The sequence below is a fragment of the Ornithorhynchus anatinus genome, chromosome 9 (assembly GCF_004115215.2).
Source record: "Ornithorhynchus anatinus isolate Pmale09 chromosome 9, mOrnAna1.pri.v4, whole genome shotgun sequence".
In the NCBI taxonomy this organism is placed as follows: Eukaryota; Metazoa; Chordata; class Mammalia; order Monotremata; family Ornithorhynchidae; genus Ornithorhynchus; species Ornithorhynchus anatinus.
In genome coordinates, this window is record NC_041736.1 from 57,658,701 (window position 1) to 57,672,291 (window position 13,591).

Sequence of the window (13,591 nt, forward strand, 5' to 3'; positions counted from 1 at the left end):
TACTCGAAAGGCCTCGGCCAGGTCCACTCACCTTCTCGGGCCACTGTCCTCTACTGCTTCGCCCAGTTCTGTCCTGCTCAGTGTGCCCTGTGAGCTGCAAAGCGAAACTTACTAACCGGCCTAGTAAGTTTCACTAAACAAGCCACAGAGAACACAGAGGAACAGAGAAAAGCAAAGTAGCGGGGGGAGGCCTCAGAGACAAAACGGACCATCTGGTGAGAGACATAGAGAGAGACAAGAAAGGAAGGAGCGAAAGAGATGGCAAGAGAGGGGACAAATCAGGTGAAGGGAAATTGGGAGAACAGAACTGGGGGTGGGAAGAAGGGTGGGAACAAGGGAGGGAGCTAAAGTAAATGAGGAACATAGCTCAGCTGCAAGAGGTTAGTCAGAATAATATTAGTGACGTCACGATGACAGAATTGCTGTTAATACAAAAAAGTTCTTCATACCCCTCACCCACAATGGACATGAACAAAAGCATGGGAACAATGAAAAGAGGACAGAACAGACAAGGAACCAGAAATGCAGAACTCTGGAATACCCCTAAGGGGAATGTCGGGGCTCTGAGGGGGGAAAAAAGGGTGTCAGACTTGAGATAAGGGCTGCTACAGTCCCCATTCAGATCTCCTATGACTTATCTGACCTTTGAGATACCGGTTGGGCCTGGAGGGACAGAGGCAAGTAGTTTTTAACTGACTGCCGTCTTCCTTCCGAAAACCTTTTCTGGCCCCAACTTTCATAGTTGCTAACCAACGATTACAGCTTGGGGACTCCCCTTTCTCCATCTAAAACCCTAAAAGACGGTGTTGGGTAATAACCCTGGGAGGGAACAGCCAGGGGAAAGAAGCTCAGGTTACTGTCCTTGGCTAGCCTGATCCATCGTGGGTATTTATCAAGCGCTTGTCGTATGCGGAGCATTGTACTAAGCGCTTACTCTCCCCACTTTCAAAGTCTTATTGAAGGTACTTCTCCAGGAGGCCTTCCCTGACTATGGCCTCATTTCCTTTTCTCCCACTCCCTTCTGTGTCACCCTTTGCTCCCTTTATTCATCACTTTGCCTCAGCCCTGCAGCACTTATGTCCATAGCCGTAATTTATATATTTCTATTAATGTCTATCTCCCTCCCCAGAATATGAGCTCACTGTGGGCCGGGCATATATACTGTACTCACCCAAGGACTAAGTACAGTGCTCTACATATAGTAACTGCTCAATAAATGATTGATTAATACTAAGTGCTTGGAATAACCTGATAGTGCATTCGACAGGCTTAGGGCAGTGACTCCATGTCCTCGATAAATCCATTTCTGTCTTCTGCTGGCAAAAACATCCCCAAATCTCCGAAAAGGCCCTCTAAACTGTAAGCTCCTTGTTGACAGGCAAGATGTCTAGCATCTCTGCTATTTTACTCAATAAACTGTTCAATAAACTCCATTTATTGGATTGATTAACCCTATATTAGTAATAGTAATAATAATAATAATGGTATTTATTAAGTGCTTACTATGTGCCAAGCACTATTCTAAGCAGTGGGTTATATACAAGGTAATCAGGTTGTCCCACTTGGGGCGGCTCACAGTCTTAATCCCCATTTTACATCTGAGGTAACTGAGGCACAGAGAAGTGAAGTGACTTGCCGGAAGTCACAGAACTGACAAGTGGCAGAGCCGGCATTAGAACCCAAGACCTCTGACTCCCAAGCCCGGGGTCTTTCCACTAGCCATGCTGCTTCTCATATTACAAATGAGCAGAGCCTGGAGGCATGTTTAAAGTGTCCGTGAAATAAATCAAAATCAAGGGCAGATGGCAGAGTAGACATTACACCACTCCCAGGGTGAATTTGGGCTGGGATAGGGAATTCTTCAGAATCTTGGGGCAAGGAGGAACTAAAAACACCACATCTTCTGGGCAGGGTCCCCTAAGCAAGAAAGAGCCCAGGCCTGGGAGTCAGAAGAATCTGGGTTCTAATCCCGGCTCTGCCACCTGTCTGCTGGGTGACCTTGGGCAAATCACTTCACTTCTATGGGCCTAAATTACCTCATCTGTAAAATGGGGATTAAGAGTGAGAGTCCCATGTGGGACAGGGGCTGCACCTGACCTGATTAGCTTGTATCTACCCCAGTGCTTAGAACACTGCTTGGCACATTGTAAGAGCTTAACAAGTACCATTCTTTTATTATTATTACTATTGCCCCAGAGCTACAGAGCAAGCACACAGCTCTTCCACTTTGCACTGAGTTTGAACCTCCACTCTGCCTAGCACTTTGACTGGGCCGAGGGTACTTCGAGACAGAGAGGTTCCGAGGGCTGATTTTGCCAGCACGGAGTCCTATACCATCAGTCTCCTAAAGGCCACCTGTTTCTAGGTGCCATGCCAATCAATTAGTAGTGCTTACTTTGTGTGGGTGTGGGTGTTGTGTATGTGTGCAATCAATTAATGGTATTTATTGAGCACTGACTATGTGCAAAGCTTAGGAGAGTACCATACAAAAAAGTAGGTAGAGAAAATTGATGCCCACAAGGAGTTAACGGTCTAGAGAGGGTCAGAGTCCAACCTGATCACCTTAAACCTACCCCAGAACTTTGCACAGAGTAATCGCTTACTTTGAGATTTGAATCCAGCTGTTGGGTGAGAGAAAAACGGAAATGAACTGAGACTAAAATCCCAATCTGAATACAAAGTAGGATTCCGCTCACTCATTATTCCATCTCCAACTAAATGTTCTGGTCCTGCCAGCTCTTTTTCCAGGAGAGACGGCTCACAGCTTGGCCAGGAAGAGATGGGAAGGATGTGGCAGTTACCATATAAATCACTGCTGCTGTAATTTACTTCATGGTAGGAAATGGATCTTATAGGAAGGTTTTTCCTGCATATCGTATTACTTCAAGGGTGCTGGCATATACAGATGCCCACTACACAATCTATACCCAAAAACCATTTGATTCAGTACCTGAAAATGGGACAAGTCAGTTGGATTAAGTGTAGTTTGCCGTTACGGTATGGGTGTGCTCTAGCAAGATCTGTAGATAAGGTTTCCCAGGTCAACATAACTTTCAACTGAAGTATTTGCAGTATCCTGCCGCTTCACCCCACTTCTAAGCCTGAGGAGGAGTTTTAGGCACGTTTCTTTCGACGCTGGATTTTTCGACGGGCCTCAAAAATAAGAGCCAGGCTCGCTTAGGTGAAACCCAATAAACTGAGGGAAGGCCACTGATCCTCTGCCTTTGTACATCATGACTCAGTCACCCTAATCCCTGCAGTCTCTGGATGCAAATTAGCCAATAAAATTGGCCCTCTGATGGGCAGAGCTGAAGAGAGTCACCCCCCTACACTCCCGCACCCCTGGGCTAGTGTCTCCCGGGGCCCTGTTGCTCCCCGACCCCCACAGACCTGGAAACGCAGGATGATGGTCCAGATGAGGCCCAGCGTCAGCCGGTGGTTTCCATCGACGATATCGTGCGAGCCCATGTTTTCCAGGTGCACTCGCTGCTCCTTCAAGAACTGGAGGGCTTTGTCCACATTCTCCAGGCAGTGGATACGCATTCTTCCTTTGGTTGGTTTGGGCTAAGGGGGCACGAGAGTAAAAGGAGAGGTCGGTTACCCAAAAGGCAGAGAAAATGTCCGCCCCAAAACACTGTGACAACGCAAGACCTCCCTCCGAGCTTCACAGACAGACCCAAACCGTCACGCTTCCTACATCGTGCTGGTCGTCGATGACATTCTGAAAGTGAGGTTTAGTGTTGGCTACCTGGCCCCCTCCTTTGGAAACCAAGGCTTTGACTCACTGTCCTGGAATTTAGGAGAAAACCTTCATATCTACAACTTACCTCACCACCCACATAGTTTTCAATTCAGAAGACGATGACCTTCATTAAGGGTGTGGTTTTTTAATGGTATTTATTAAGTGGTTACTATGTCCCAGGCACTGTTCTAAGCGCTGGGGTAGATACATGGTAATCCTGATGGACACAGTCCCTAATTCACTTGGGGCTCATAGTCTTAATTCCCACCGTACAGATGAGGTAACTGAAGAGAGGTGGCGCCAATCCAGAGAGGTTGCTTGGCATGGCAAAATTAATTGGAAAAAAAAGAATTGATTAGTTATGCCAATTATTAAGAGGTGGTGTGGCCTATTGGAAAGAGAACAGGCCTGGGAGGCAGAGGACCTGAATGTGTCCTTGGGCAAGTCACTTTATTTCCCTGGGCCTCAGTTTCCTCATCTGCAAATTGGTGATTAAGACTGTGAGCCCCATGGGGGACAGGGACTGTGTCCAATCTGTCTGACTTGTATCTACCTTAGCATTTAACACAGTAAGTGCTTAATGAATACAGGGAAAAAAATTGAAAAAGCACCAGATTAAATATAAACCCAGATAGTCCACAGGCCCTAACCCATATATTGTGAAGTTCTCCCCAAATAATACCACCAATACAAATACTAATATTGTATCTGTTAAGTGCTCACTATATGCCAAGCATTGTACTATGTGTTAAGGAAGATACAAGGTGATCAGCCTCATGGGGAACATAATCTTGATCCTCATTTTACAGATGAGGTAACTGAGGCACAGAGAAGTTAGGTGACTTGCCCAAGGTCACCCAGCAGATAATGCGGCAGAACCGAGATTAGAGCCCAGGTCCTCAGAGGCCGGGCAAAGGGAATGTCTGGTTCCCCCCTCACCCTATACTTCAAGAGAAAAGAACTGGAGGGTGGAAATTCTAAACCACAGTGAAGTCAGTGAATGCCTTCAGGGAGTGGTTAAAGACATGCCCCATGGAGGAAAACAACAGTCACGCCCTAAGGGACCTAACAACCAACAGGAAACCAAACCCACAGGTTCTTGCCCACAGCAAGAGATAACACCACCTTCACCCTTCCCAGCACAGGCGGAGGGGAGAGGGAGGGGGTCCTCTGAAACACTGGAAATGAAATGCCGGGTGGGCTGGGGGGGCCCTTGCTAATTTCATAAAGTTGGTATTTGTTAAGCGCTTACTATGTGCAGAGCACTTGTTCTAAGCACTGGGGTAGATACATGGTTGTCCCATGTGAGGCTCACAGTCTTAATCCCCATTTTATAGATAAGGTAACTGGGGCACAGAGGAGTTAAGTGACTTGTCCACAGTCACACAGCTGACAAGTGGCAGATCTGGAATCTGAACCCATGACCTCTGACTCCCAAGCCCGTGCTCTTTCCACTGAGCCACGTAATTTGTTTCCACTCTAAGGAAAGCACAGGTCCGGGGATGTGTTCTAAACCCAGGGAACCCAATCTGACACCAAAGACCTTGGAGGCACCAAGGAGAAGCAAGGTGACCTAGTAGATAGAGCATGGACCTGGAAGTCAGAAGGACCTGGGTTCTAATCATAGCTCCACCACCTGCCTATGTCGCTTCACTTTTCTGGGTCTTAGTTACCTTACCCTTAAAATGGGGATTAAGACCGTTAACCCCCTTGTGGTATATGGACTGTGCCCAACCTGATTATCCTGTAACTACCTCAGCATTTAGTACAGTGCCTGGCCATAGTAAGTGCTCAAGAAAAACCATTAGGAGAAAAAAAACCAAAAAAACCCAAAGGCCCTACCCCAAAGTGGTCCCTATCAAGGGCCTTGTATTTGGGGTTGCTTTCAGCTGGGTGACTGGACAAGTCACTTATTTCTCTGTGCCTCAGTTACCTCATCAAAAAATTGCTCTGTACATAGTAAGCACTCAGTAAATACGATTGAAAGAAAATAAGGATTAAGACTGTGAACTCCATGTGGGACAACCTGATTACCTTGTATCTCCCCCAGAGCCTAGAACAGTGCTTGGCACATAGCGCTTAAATACCATTATTATTATTATTTGATGTTTCTATTGGTTCATGTCTCACTTTATGTCTGTTACTGGCTCTCCCTACCCTCATATCTCTCCCGTTTGAGACCAGTGGGGGTGGGGGTGGGGGAATGTACCCAAAGGAACACTAACCACTATCTAATAATAATAATAACTATGGTATTTGTTAAGTGCTTACTATGTGCCAAGCACTGTTCTAAATATATAACCTGACAAGGTAGTCAGGTTGTCCCACATGGGGCTCACAGTCTTAATCCCCATTTTACAGATGAGGTAACTGAGGCCCAGAGAAGTGAAGTGACTTGCCCAAGGTCACACAGCAGACAAGTAGATCCCCAGAGAGAGATGAGTCTTCCCCCATTTGCTCCCTTGGATAAAGAAGGCGAGAAGTCTCACCCTTCTTCCCCAGCATTCCACTGCTTTCTTTTTTTATGATATTTGTTTAGCTTTTACTATGTGTCAAAAATTGTTTTAAGCACTGGGGTTAGTTACAGTTCAAGTCAGACACAATCCCTGCCCTTGCATGGGGCTCAGAATCTAAGTAGGAGGGAGAACAGGCATTTTCATCCCCATTTTACATTTGAGGGAACTGAAACACACACAAGTTAAATGACTTGCCCAAGGTCACACAGCAAGCAACTGGCAGAGTTGGCATTAGAACCCAGGCCCAAGCTCTTTCCACGAGGCCATGCGGTTGCTCCCACCACTCCTCCTCTAGGCTCAATCGACAGTATTTAGTGAGCACTTACTGTGTGCAGAGTACTGTACTAAGCACTTGAGAACTCTAGGAGTTCTCTCTCTGCCCGTTTGGTACCTGGCCACGCCACCCTCTCACTCCTTGATGTCCTTCTGGGATCAGGCAGGCAGAGGGTTTATGGGAGAGGTTGGCGATGGCACAGGACCCTTTGGTCCAGAACTGGGGCTAGATAGAAATCTCTGACAATATTTTCTCCTGGGACAAATTTTTAAAATAGTGTATTGCAGTAATAGGTGCCAGGCACTGTACTAAGCGCTGGGGCAGATAAGAGATTATCAGGTTGGACACCATCCATGTCCCGCAAGGGGCTCAGGGCTTTAATTCTCTTTTTACAGATGAAGTAACTGAGGCACGAAGAAGTCAAGTAACTTGCTCAAGGTCACGCAGCAGACATTCATTCATTCAATCGTATTTATTCAGTGCTTACTATGTGCAGAGCACTGTACTAAGCTCTTGGAATGTACAATTTGGCCACAACATGTGGCAGAACCGTGATTAGAACCCAGGTCCTCTGACTCTTAAACCTGTGCTCTTTCCATGAGGCCATGCTGCTTCTCAATCTGGCCTAAGAGCTTTCTTTCAGCTTCTGGAAGAACTGACCAATTTGCCTAATTAAAAGGGGAAAGGTTCGCCACACCTCCCCTCCCTGAGGACAAACTGAGTAAACTGAACATTCCACCAGGCTTTACCGATAAATTGTCCTTTCCTAGCCAGGGAGAGGTACTATTCAACACATCTGCTTTATCCAGGTGGTTCAATCCCAGAGCCTTTGAAATGAAGTGGGACAACCCTGGGGTGAGGGGAGGGAAAGCACCTGGGTTCTTCAGAGAGCCCAAGACACACTCAATCCATCAATGCTATTTATTAAGTGCCTACTGTTTTGAGAGCACTGTAAAATAAATCCTTCCGACTCCTAGGCCTGTGCTCTACCCACTAAACCACACTCTTATCTGTACTAAACACCAGAAGATTATGTTATGGGCAGGGAGCGTGTCTGCTGCTAATTGTTGCATTGTACTCTCCCAAGCGCTTAGTACAGTGTTCCGTACATAGCGCTCAACAAATATGATCGACTTATTCCCTCATTCAATCGTATTTACTGATCCCTTACTGTATGCAGACCACTGTACTAAGTGCTTGGAAAGTACAGTTCAGCAACAGAGAGACAATCCCTGCCCGCACCGGGATTTGAGCTAGGGGTAAGTGGTGAGAAAGATGAGATTAAGGTACAGTGAATAGGGTGGGGGCTGGTATGTAGGAGGAAATTAAGTGAGGCAAGATAAGATGAGGAGAGCTGATTAAGTGCTTCGCATAAAGTAAGCGGTCAAGCAGCATCGCCTAATGGATACAGCCAAGGGCCTGAGAGTCAGGGGATCTGGGTTTTAATTCCAACTCCACCACTTGCCTGCTGTGTGACCTTGGGCAATCACTTCACTCTTCCGGGCCTCAGTTTCCTGCAAAATGGGCATTCAATTCCTGTTTTCCTTCCTTTTTTAAGACTGTGAGCCCCATGAGGGACGGGGACTAACATGTACCAACCCAAGTGCTTAGAACAATGCTTCTCTCTCTCTCTCAATCTCACACATACACATTATCAATGATGGCTGAACTCAAGGACACTACAGCTGTGAGTTACTCAGTTATCTCAAGAATACTTTTATGGTATTTAAGTTCATATAATAAATGACTGTGATGTGTTAAGTGCTTACTAAGTGCCAAGCCCTGTGCCAAGCACTAGAGGTGATGCAAGAAAATAGGTCAGACACAGTCTCTATCCCACGTGAGCCTCACAGTCCAATGGGGAGTACCCCATTTTACAGGTGAAGAAACTGAGGCACAGAAGTGACTTGCCCAAGATTGTCCAGCAGGCAAGTAACACAGGAGGGATGAGAACCCAGGTCCCCTGACTCCCAGGCCCAGGCTCTTTTCACTAGCCTCACACTGCTTCTCCCTCCCCTGACTACTAATCAGCCAATTATCTGTGGGGAAAAGGGTTTACAGAATAGGACAGAAGAACTTCAGGGGGCAGATTTCAGAGAGGGGGGCACGAGAGACGTCCCCTGACCCTCGAACCTTCGGTAAACCTTCCCATTATCCGAGAGCATCAGCCTTCCAACTTCCAGTGATGGAAATCTGATGGTGGGCTCACAACGCTGAAGACTGTAAGCTCATTGTGAGCAAGGGAACGTGTCTACCAACTGTGTTATACTGGACTCTACCCAGCGCTTAGTACAGTGCTCTGCATAGGTGCTTAGTGGAAAGGGCTTGGGAGTCAGAGGACGTGTGTTCTAATCCCAGCACTGCCACTTGTCAGCTGTGTGACTTTGGGCAAGTCATTTAACTTCTCTGTGCCTCAGTTCCCTCATCAGTAAAATGGGGATGAAGCCTGTGAGCCCCACGTGGGACAACCTGATAACCTTGCATCTATCCCAGAATTTAGAACAGCCCTTGGCAGATAGCAGGTGCTTAACAAAAACCACTATTGTGATTATTATTATTATTATTAAAAATAACCACTGACTGACAAGACGACCAGAGACTGTAACCTTGTTATGGGCGGGGAGTGTGTCTGCTAATTCTGCTGAATGCTGTACTGTACTATCCCAAGTGTTTAGTACCATGCTCTGCACATAGTAAGCGCTCAGTAAATCCCATTGATTCATTGATTGATTGACTGGAGCCTTCCAGGGCTGGGACACTGGAGGACCTTGCTTCTGGAACTTTGACTTCTCGTTCCACAGGAGCACACATTTTAAAAGCAAATGCAGAAAATTCTCCCTTTCAAAATGTAAAGAAGTCAGTGGCACCTCCCGCAGGGCCACCTCTCAGCAAATAGGAATATTTTCTGCATAAAAGACAGATCCCAGCACTTAACCAAACCCTCCCCCCACCTCCAAAACCCCTCAGGCCTGGGTGGGGCAGTTTGGGAAATTCCAGACAGAGTTTTCTGAAATCTCTCCATCTGCCACAGCCAAACTACTCTCACTGAGGGCTGGATCAGGGAGGGTTAAAAAGTCCGGGGTGGGGGAGGTGGTGCAACACACCCTATTTGCTTACTCTAGGTGACTTCATTCATTCAGTCGTATTTATTGAGCACTTACTGTGTGCAGAACACTGTACTAAGCGCTTGGAAAGTACAATTCAGCAACAAATAGAGACAATCCCTACCCAGCAAAGGGCTCACAGTCTAGAAGGGGGAGACAGATATCAAAACAAGTAAACAGGCATCAGCAACATCAATATAAAGAGTTATATATATATACGCCATTAATAAAATAAACAAATATGTATATATATACACAAGTGCTGTGGGGTGGGGGGTAGAGCAGAAGGAGTCAGGGCGATAGGGAGGAGGAGCAGAGGAAAAGGGGGGCTTAGTTTGGGAAGGCCTCCTGGAGGAGGTGAGCTTTCAGTAGGGCTTTGAATGGGGGACTTGGGTATTCTCACCTATCAGTCATTCAGTGGTAATGGTATTTATTAAATGCTTACTTTGTGGCACGCACTGTAATAAGCACTTGGGTAGATACAAGCTAATCAGACTGGACACAGTCCAATTCCCACTTGAGACTGACAGTCTTAATCCCTGTTCTACAGATGAGGTAACTGAGGCACAGAAGTGAAATGACTTGCCCAAGGTTACACAGCAGACAAGTGGCGGAGCTAGGATTAGAACCTAATAATAATACTAATGAAAATTATGGTATTTCTTAAGCATTTACTATGTGCCAGGCACCGTACTAAGCGCTGAGAGTACTCCCTCCTAGTTAGATTCATTCAATAGTATTTATTGAGCGCTTACTATGTGCAGAGCACTGTACTAAGCGCTTGGGATGAACAAGTCGGCAACAGATAGAGACAGTCCCTGCCGTTTGACGGGCTTACAGTCTAATCGGGGGAGACGGATAGACGAGAACAATGGCACTAAACAGCGTCAAGGGGAAGAACATCTCGTAAAAACAATGGCAACTAAATAGAATCAAGGCGATGTACAATTCATTAACAAAATAAATAGGGTAACGAAAATATATACAGTTGAGCGGACGGGTACAGTGCTGTGGGGATGGGAAGGGAGAGGTGGAGGAGCAGAGGGAAAAGGGGAAAATGAGGCTTTAGCTGCGGAGAGGTGAAGGGGGGATGGCAGAGGGAGTAGAGGGGGAAGAGGAGCTCAGTCTGGGAAGGCCTCTTGGAGGAGGTGAGTTTTAAGTAAGGTTTTGAAGAGGGAAAGAGAATCAGTTTGGCGGAGGTGAGGAGGGAGGGTGTTCCAGGACCGCGGGAGGACGTGACCCGGGGGTCGACAGCGGGATAGGCGAGACCGAGGGACGGCGAGGAGGCGGGCGGCGGAGGAGCGGAGCGTGCGGGGTGGGCGGTAGAAAGAGAGAAGGGAGGAGAGGTAGGAAGGGGCGAGGTGATGGAGAGCCTTGAAGCCTAGAGTGAGGAGTTTTTGTTTGGAGCGGAGGTCGATAGGCAACCACTGGAGTTGTTTAAGAAGGGGAGTGACATGCCCAGATCGTTTCTGCAGGAAGATGAGCTGGGCAGCGGAGTGAAGAATAGACCGGAGCGGGGCGAGAGAGGAGGAAGGGAGGTCAGAGAGAAGGCTGACACGGTAGTCTAGCCGGGATATAACGAGAGCCCGTAATAGTAAGGTAGCCGTTTGGGTGGAGAGGAAAGGGCGGATCTTGGCGATATTGTAGAGGTGAAACCGGCAGGTCTCGGTAACGGATAGGATGTGTGGGGTGAACGAGAGGGACGAGTCAAGGATGACACCGAGATTGCGGGCCTGCGGGACGGGAAGGATGGTCGTGCCATCCACGGTGATGGAGAAGTCTGGGAGTGGACCGGGCTTGGGAGGGAAGATGAGGAGCTCAGTCTCGCTCATGTTGAGTTTTAGGTGGCGGGCAGACATCCAGGTGGAGACGTCCCGGAGGCAGGAGGAGATGCGAGCCTGAAGGGAGGGGGAGAGGACAGGGGCGGAGATGTAGATCTGCGTGTCATCTGCGTAGAGATGGTAGTCAAAGCCGTGAGAGCGAATGAGTTCACCGAGGGAGTGAGTGTAAATGGAGAACAGAAGAGGGCCAAGAACTGACCCTTGAGGAACTCCAACAGTTAAAGGATGGGAGGGGGAGGAGGCTCCAGCGTAGGAGACCGAGAATGATCGGCCAGAGAGGTAAGAGGAGAACCAGGAGAGGACAGAGTCCGTGAAGCCAAGGTGAGATAAGGTACGGAGGAGGAGGGGATGGTCGACAGTGTCAAAGGCAGCAGAGAGGTCAAGGAGGATCAGAATGGAGTAGGAGCCATTGGATTTGGCAAGAAGGAGGTCATGGGTGACCTTAGAGAGAGCAGTCTCGGTAGAGTGGAGGGGGTTAGATTGAGAGCCCCATGTAGTGCAGAGACTTTTATCTACCCCAGCACGTTATATAGTTGCTGACACACAGTAATCTCTTAACAAGTACAATAATAATCATCATAATTTAAAAACACCACAGTAACTGTTATTATTATTAGAATGACAGTAAGAAGGGCGGATAATTAGGTCTTTGGTAATTGGGAAGATGTGGCAAAAGACAACATTAAGTACCCGAGAAACTCATCCCGTGATAGCTGGAGAGCTCAGAGTTCTTGAATCCCATACTGCAGTGGTGAAACTCAGTAAAACAAACAGCCCCGGTTTTAGGAATGCTCTTGGAGAAGTGGGAGAGGCACAGGGAAGGAGGAATATGAAGGAGAGTCGTTGGTAGTTGTTGTTTTGGGGAGGGGGGTTCAGGGAGGGGATTGCGTGAGCAGGCATGGTTTTGTAGATTGTGATAAGCTTCAGATCTACAGAGATGCCCAAAAACGCTGGTAACATGCCTGCCAACTCGGTTGTATTGTACAATCCCAGGTGCTCAGTATGGTGCTTTGCACACAGAAAGCGCTCAAAAAATATCACTGATGGTGGAGGTGTGCTGTGTATCAAAGTATTTAGTGGCTATGGATCCAAGTGTGTGGACAGTGCAGAAGGTAGGGAGAATTGGGCGGGGGAAATGAGGAATTAATCAGGGAAGGTTTCCTAGACGAGATATGATTTTAGGGGGCTTTGAAGATGGGGAGAGAGAGGCTGTCTGACAGCTATGAAGAGGGAGAGGGCGTGAGCAAGGGGTTAAAGGTGAGAGAACCAAGAGCGAGATACAGTGAGTTGGCCGGTGTTAGAGGAGCGGAAGCCCACGGGCTGGACTGTAGTGGGAGAAGAGTGAGACTAGGCAGAAGGAAGCCGACTGAGCTGCTCCTAGACCTTGTCTGCCAAGGACCCTTGAAGGCGACAGGTAGAGTCCCTTCAGGTTTCGACCAGTATTTCTTCATCTTTCCTGGGTCTCTGCTCTTTTCCCTTTGCCCATCTCTAATAAACTGTAACATCTGCCAGTCCCCCCTCCCCTGGTGAACCTGGCCCTCACCCCATCAGCAGCTTCACTCTGCGAGAGCCACCTGGGTGAGATCAGACAAAGGAACGCCCAGAGTTCACATACTTGTGCAATCGGCTTTCTAAGATGGAGAAGATGGAACAAAGAACTAGAACTGGATCACCCGCCCACAATCTAGATGGAGTCACGGGCCAGGAGTTTTATTCCAGGTGGGGCTAATATGTTTTAAAATGTCGGTAATTTACACCCCTTGAAGGGAAAGAATGGGTTTTAAATCCTTCTAATCTCTTTTTCTCTAACACAATACAGGAACTAGACTGGCTTTCCAGTAGGCACCTGCTTGTACAATACAAGCGACGGGCTTTCAGCAGTAATAAAGCTTTAGAGATTTCCCCGGTGAAAGTCAGGAAACAGAACTTTTACATAATCCACCGACTTTTCCCTTGGCGGCTTCCGCATCTATGGAGCATCTACTGCCTGCAGAGCACTGCTCTTGGGCCTGAGGGACACACTACATAAGTCACAGGATGGTGTTTGACTTGTGCACTGTGTCCCCGAGCCAGGGACTGCCTTGGCCTTGAGACTTATATGGCCTGATGCCCCC

The 13,591-nt window shown here is 47.6% G+C and overlaps 1 protein-coding gene across 3 annotated transcripts in view; it reads right to left on the reverse strand.

Moving 5' to 3' along the window:
* The window catches only part of SPTBN1 (spectrin beta, non-erythrocytic 1), a 195,927-nt gene that overhangs the window by 55,408 nt on the left and 126,928 nt on the right, over positions 1-13,591 (reverse strand). For all 3 annotated transcript variants that reach the window (XM_003431278.5, XM_029071831.2, XM_029071832.2), the window contains one exon: positions 3,391-3,564. In XM_003431278.5, the coding sequence (XP_003431326.2) occupies positions 3,391-3,564 (174 nt within the window). The remainder of the gene's footprint in view (positions 1-3,390; positions 3,565-13,591) is intronic.